Raw genomic sequence first — 6,869 nt, 5'->3', positions numbered from 1 at the left:
CCCCGAGAGACGGACACTGAGGACGTCAGCGTCCCCGACGGCGTGGACCTGCTGGCCCTGCCTCAGCTGTGCTTCCCAGGTACCTGCCCCCGATGCACGTGCTGAGGCCACACCGTGACCTGCGTCCGGAAGCCACCGCATTCGGGGGAGGGAGCGTGCAGCTGGAGGGGAGCTGGCCACCCTCGGGCCTGCGTCCTGTCCCAGGACTGCGCTGTCTTTTTTTCTCTTTTTTAAATATATTTTTATTGATGTCAGAGAGGCAGGGAGAGGGAGAGAGAGAGAGAAACATCCATGAGGAGAGAGAATCATTGATGGGCTGACTCCTGCACACCCCACACTGGGGATGGAGCCCACAACCCGGGCCTGTGCCCTGACCGGGAATTGAACCGTGACCTCCTGGTTCACAGGGCGACGCTCACCCACTGAGCCACACGGGCCGGGCAGGACTGAGCTGTCTTGATCTTGGGGTTTCAACACTAAAAGGCAGCTGGGCTTCCAGCACAGCCCCTGGCCGTTGGACGGCTGAGTCCTGGCGGGGTCGCGTGGCGTGTTCACGATGCTTTGAAAGCATTTCATCCTCAGGGGCCTGGCAGGGGCTTGTGATGTCAGGTGAGCCAGTTCCGGCCCCTCCCACCTGTCTCCTGGGTCTCCGGGGCCAGATGCACAGGTTGTGCTTTTCCCCCCAAACCGGCCAGGTCTGCAGACAGCAGGGTACGTGCCGGGCTGCACTTCCTGGCTGGTCGTGGAGAAACGGCACACAGGCGGGTGTGGAACACGCAGACTGAGGACTGGACATCAGTGCCTGTCCGGCCGTTTCCACGGGAAACTGCTGCTGCTGCCTCGTTTCGGGGACGATACCCCAGGGGTCCCCGTGCTCAGGAAGCAGTGGCCACTCTGGCTTCACAGATTCTTTCTCCTTTCCGCCTGCAGGGGGCCTGTGTGTGGCCTCGGAACCTCAGGAGGACCGTGTCCACTTCCTGGTGCTGACGGACGTCTGCGGGAACAGGACGTACGCCGCGGTGGCCCAGTACTACCGGCCGCTGCACGTAGGTGGCTCCCGCGCCTGCCCTCTGACATCGGGTCCCGGTTGGGTTCCTAGGACCACCCCATTTTTCAGATGAGAAAATGGTGGCACAGAGAGGTCAAGTGACTTGCCTGGGATCACACAGCGGCCAGGATTTGAACTTGAGCAGACCGACGCTCAAGAGTGTGCACTCACTGCACGGTGGTGGGCAGACGACGTGGCCGACTGTCTCCAGGGCTCTCCCTCTTCCTGGCCGTCTACCTTACAGTGACCTCAGTTCACAAAGTCCCTGACGGAAGCTGTCCTCACGCTCCTCCATCCCCACCCAAACCCCCTCCAAAGCCCCCTCCCAACAGCCTAGAGATTATGGCCCCCAGATAGTGCCCCGCGTGGAGCAGTGCCTCTGGGGGGCGCTGCTGAGCTGTTTCACGCCCAGGTCCCTCCTGCTCCTCCTCCGTGACACCCCCTGGCTCCCAGCCCCCGCTGCCGCACTTGCTCCTGTTCAGCCAAGCCCTGTGGCCCCTCTGGTGTCGGCTTTTCTACCTGCATCCCCTCCCCCGAGGCCGTGAGTTTCCCCAGCGCACGGACGTGCCTTCCCTTCTTTGTAACCTTTTAAAAAATATTTTTATTGATTTCAGAGAGGAAGGGAGAGGGAGAGAGAGAGACATCCATGATGAGAGAGGACCATTGATCGGCTGCCTCCTGCACCCCCCACCACCTGTGCATCTGGCCCCGGGGACCCAGGAGACAGGTGGGAGGGGGCGGAACTGGCTCACCTGACACCACAGCCCCTGCCAGGCCCCCGAGGATGACGGAACGTGGGGCTGAAAATGCTTTAAAAGCACCATAAACACCCCCCTGGGGACGGAGCCCGCACCCGGCCTGTGCCCTGCCCGGGAGTGGAACTGACCGGAGGGGGTTGGGAGGGGGACTGGGTCCCGCCCTGCGGCCCCGCCTCTGTCTGGAGCCCGGGCACGAGGAGGATGCACACGGGGCGCCGGGCGGGAGGTGACGCCCCGCTCTCTCCCAGGACGAGCACTGCTTCTACGGCGGCAAGCCCCCCCGCGAGTCCCCGCTGAGCCCGGGCGCCGCCGGCTGCTTCGTGCCCTTCGCCGTGTGCGTGATCTCGCGGTTCCCCTACTACAACGCCCTCAGGGACTGCCTGTCCTGGTGAGCCGCCCCCCCCCGCCCTCGGCTGCGGCCACCCTAACACCCTGACCCGGGCAGGCTCGGGAGCGCGTGTGGGAACCCCGATCCGGGCGAGGCTAGCCTGGGGCCGAGGGACAGGGAGGGGAGGTGGGGCACGGTCGGAAGTCATGATACTGGGATCTGAGAAGGGGACGTGAATCAGGAAAACGCCTTCCCTGGCTGTCAGAAAATCAGCGCTGCTGTCAGTTCTGATTTTTGTTTGCATTTTATTTTTTTATTTATTTTTAAAATATATTTTTATTGATTTCAGAGAGGGAGAGAGAGAGAGAGAGAGAGAGAGAGAGAGAGAAACATCATGATGAGATTCATGGATCGGCTGCCTCCTGCACGCCCCACAACTGGGGATCGAGCCCACAAACCCAGGCCTGTACCCAGTGACCTCCTGGGTCATAGGTCGACGCTCACCCACTGAGCCACACCCGCCGGCCGGGCTTTGCTGGCATTTTGACAGTTTCCCTTCGGGGTAGAAGAGCTGACTTAACGCTGATGCTGAGTTGGAAGCCGGAGGACGCAGAGAAGGTCCGGGAAACCGGAGAGCACTCCATTGGCCCGATCCACCGCCTCGCGGGGGGGTGGCCGCGAGGACCCTGCAGGCAGCCCTGCCCCGAGCTCCGCTCTTGGAATCGGGGTGGTGATCGCAGACGGCGCGGAAGGCGTGGGCAGCGAGAGCCACGTGCGCAGGCCCCGCGTCCCGCTGGTTCCGCTGGCGGACAGTCCATCGGGACTCCCCTGGGTCGGGCTGAGCCGGAATCCTCTCCGGCAAACGAGCCGTGTCCGTCCTCAAGTCCCAGCACCCAGTTGTAGTTCGTAAACGGGCCGTCTCCGGACACGGGGGTCCAGCCTGCATTTATGGCCGCGGGCGTCACACAGGCCGTGGAACGGGGAGCTGAATGTTTCTCTTTAAATTTCAGTTTGTTGACCCACCTGAAGCTCTGCAGGGATTTCGAGGTTGACAATCACATCAGAGACTTCGCTGCGAAAGTCTCCCTGATCCCCAGCCCGCCGCCGGGGCCGCTGCACCTGGTAAGCTCTCCCGTGTCTCTGCAGACAGACGGTGACGTGATGAAGGCGCTTCCGTGTTTTTCCTAAAACATTTCCCGAGTCTCCACGTTGGTTCTCGAGTTCCTGACACGCCTTTTACACACTAGCCCTAAAGGCCAAATCACTGAAAGTAGAAATTTATTTTCTAAAAGTTTAGCAATGACGCTTTGTTCTCGCGTCCGGCAGGCAGGCCTCGAGCTCCGCGGATTGGCCCTGGTGAGTGGGTGTGGAGCTGGTCACCGGCCGCCTGGGGAGTTAACCCGCCAGTTCATCAATCCCTACGCAGAAATCGCGTAGCATTTACTTAAATTACACATTTCCCACTTGTTTCTCTAGAATATCAGGCAATATATTTAACTAGTTAATGTTTTCTCCTGTCCGGTGTGATTAATGATATATATATATATATATATTTATTTAGTTAGTTAATGAACAACCATTTCCCAAACTGGGTTCCGTGGAACCCCCCCCCCGCCCAGCCAGCTGTTTTTGGCTGTTTCGTGACAGGAGGATTTCAGGGTTCAGGAGGGTTCGGGACAGGTAGACCACACTCTGTCTTTGTTGAGTAACAGCTCTCAGACTGCACGTGATGCAACCTGTGTGACTCAGCGGTTTTCAGGCTGATGTAGCTGTGAGATGCTTCCTTTTAAAAAACCAAACCAAACCCAGAAAACCAGGCCCGTTAAATACGCGCTAGCAGCTGTAGGGACTGCGCGTCCACGTCGCTCTCCTAGTCCCTCGGCAACGCCGCACACGTCTTGGCCCTTTACACGTTGGTTATTGCCAGTTGAGAATGTGTTGCATGTGAGTCACGTGATTAGGAACCTAGTGCGTCTTTGCAACACGGCCCTGAGCCCGGCCTCTGCTAGGGAGGAAGTCCTGCCGATGCATCGGGCAGCAGGCCTCGGCCTCGGCCCTGCCCCAGACCCCGCAGGGACCCGCGTGGGGACGTGCTGGCGGGCACTCCCTCTGTCGGGGGGCAGTTGGCACTTGTGTACTGTGCAGCGACGTTCTTGCTCTGAACTCTGCAAGGACTCCCAGAGGACCTGCTGCCGCAGATCTGAGCGCTTCTCCGTTCTCTCCCCCGGGACCTGGCTCGTACTTAGGGCATCCGTTCTGCTCATCTGCGGGCTCCAGGGCCGGGCGGGCACCCAGTGGGCACCCTGCGGGCACCCAGCATTCCCCGAGCGCCTCCCATGTCGTGTGGCTGATTCTGGGGACCCCGAGTGGAGGGGGCCGTAGCTTCCTCCTGGGCCCTCTGTGTCCTTAAACATGTGACAGGCGTTCTGTGAATACGCAATTTAAAGCGTTATTCTAAAATATTTAGAAAAATGAAGTCTTTTAAAAAATGGTTTAAATGACACGTCTTTAAGGAACTTTGACCATTAAATACTAAGAGAAGACGTCGCTGTAACTGCGAATGATGACGACTAGCTCAGGGTCATTTGAAGGCCATTGATGTAGGATCGGTGTTGGTTCTGCTAGAATTCTAGAGTTTGAGGAAGTCTGGCCGAGAAAACCGTGAGGGCCGGGCTCTGCGGCCCCTGAGCACCTGTCCTGTGTGTCTCCGGACGGAGGTTCTGTGACCCACAGGGTGGCCGCACGAGTCTCCTCAGTGTCCCCCGACTCCAGTGCTCTCTGAGCCCAAACCGTGGGTGTGGGTGCGTTCCCGCCTCCGCTGGGCGGCTCTGCGCTAACACGGCCGCGTCCCTGCAGATCTTCAACCTGAAGCCGCTGCAGATCGTGTTCCCCTCGCGCGCGGACCCCGAGAGCCCCGTCATCGACCTGGACCTCCACCTGCCGCTGCTGTGCTTCCGGCCCGAGAAGGTGCTGCAGGTGCGCGCCCCCCACACCCGGGCGCGTCCGCCCCTCGGCCTCACGGGCATCAGAGCTACTGTTGTATCAGAGAGGACTCGCACGCCAGCGTCTCCCACAACATAAGACCCATGTACTCCAAGTGTTAATTTCCTTTTTTAGAGAGAGTGGGGGGGGGGGGGAAGAGAGAGAGAAACATCGATGTGAGAGAGACACATTGATTGGCTACCTCCTGCACTGGTCCTGACCAGGGCCGGGGATGGGGTCTGCAGCTCAGGTATGTGCCCTTGACCAGGAGTTGAACCCACGACCCCTTGGTGCTCAGACCAGTGCTCTAACTATTGAGCACACTGGCCAGGGCTCAGAATGTTAAATTTTTTAAAAATATATTTTTGTTGATTTTAGAGAGGAAGGGAGAGGAAGAGAGAGATGGAAACATCAGTGATGAGAGAGAATCATTGACTGGCTGCCTCCTGCACGTCCTCTATTGGGGATCGAGCCTGCAACCCCGGCCTGTGCCCTGATTGGGAATCAAACCGGTGACCTCTTGGTTCCTGGGTCAATGCTCAACCGCTGAGCCACACCCAGCCGGGTAAATGTTAATTTTTTTTGTTTAAAAATTTTAGCATTCGCTGCTGTGCACACTATTTACAAATTGCTGCTTTTTGGGGGAATCCCGGTGGCTTTTGTTTCGGCGAGTGGAGCAGGGAAACCCGGGCAGAAGCGGCACCCGGGTTCTGGCTTTGCTGGGGGCTCACGGCGTCCGCGGCCCGTCCGTCCCCGCAGATCCTGGCGTGCCTGCTGACGGAGCAGCGGCTGGTCTTCTTCTCGGCGAGCTGGGCGCTGCTGACGCTGGTGGCCGAGTGCTTCCTGGCCTACCTGCACCCGCTGCGCTGGCAGCACACGCTCGTGCCCATCCTGTCCGGGCAGATGCTGGACTTCCTCATGGCGCCCACCGCCTTCCTCATGGGCTGCCACCTCAGCCACTTGGAAGAAGTCAGCAAGGTCAGGTACCGGTGGGGTCCCACCTCACCTTCTGGCGAGGGCGCCCGGCAGGGGCGCCGGGCGGTGACCTGCAGATTCCCGGCACATTCCGGGCCGCTGACGCGGGGCCTCTGGTGTGTGGTTGTGTGTTTTGTCGCAGATAAGACCTCACAAGGAGGCCGGGCACATATTTTAAACATCCCAAGTGTGTGCGGTCACCGCGCCGGGGCCCTGCCCAGCCGGGTCCTTGGAGGCGCAGAGCAGGCAGGGCAGCCGGACAGACACGTCGGGCGTAGAATGTTGGTGATGCTCTCGCTGGAGTTCTGGAAGGTTCTCTCCAGGCTCCTCGAAGGAGCGCTGCAGTGTTGGTACCAGGGCAGGCGGAAGCCCGGCGACGCGCACTGAGGTCCTGGCTCAGACACAGGCCTTTAGCTCGTCAGCATCACTCAGGTGTTGACCCACTTTTGGTCGAGATCACATAAGGCTCTGTGTCTACGTGAGGTTTTTAAAAAATATGTTAAAACATATATTTTTATTGATTTTAGAGAAGAAGGGAGAGGGAGAGAAAGGGGCATAAATGATGAGAGAGAATCATGGATGGGCTGCCTCCTGCACGCCCCACACTGGGGATCGAGCCCACAACCTGGGCATGTGCCCTGACTGGGAATTGAACCCTGACCTCCTGGTTCATAGGTTGACGACGCTCACCCACTGAGCCACCCGTCCGGGCCGAGTCGGGTAGTTTAGTGATGAGGACACTGCCTCCGGGTGTGCACGTGCATTCTGTGTTCTCACA

The 6,869-nt window shown here is 59.2% G+C and overlaps 1 protein-coding gene across 1 annotated transcript; it reads left to right on the top strand.

Annotated features, from left to right (window-relative positions):
* Positions 1-3: 3 nt before the first annotated feature.
* DENND3 (DENN domain containing 3) lies at positions 4-6,589 on the top strand (the record flags this gene model as incomplete). The annotated part of the gene is made up of 6 exons (XM_023749425.1): positions 4-79; positions 931-1,046; positions 2,055-2,194; positions 3,145-3,256; positions 4,991-5,110; positions 5,876-6,589. Coding segments are annotated over 6 exons (1,167 nt in total), but the record flags the coding sequence as incomplete, so codon positions are not given.
* Positions 6,590-6,869: the final 280 nt, after the last annotated feature.

The sequence above is a fragment of the Myotis lucifugus genome, unplaced genomic scaffold (assembly GCF_000147115.1).
Source record: "Myotis lucifugus unplaced genomic scaffold, Myoluc2.0 scaffold_8570, whole genome shotgun sequence".
NCBI classification, from domain to species: domain Eukaryota; kingdom Metazoa; phylum Chordata; class Mammalia; order Chiroptera; family Vespertilionidae; genus Myotis; species Myotis lucifugus.
This window is presented reverse-complemented; position numbering and strand designations above follow the sequence as displayed.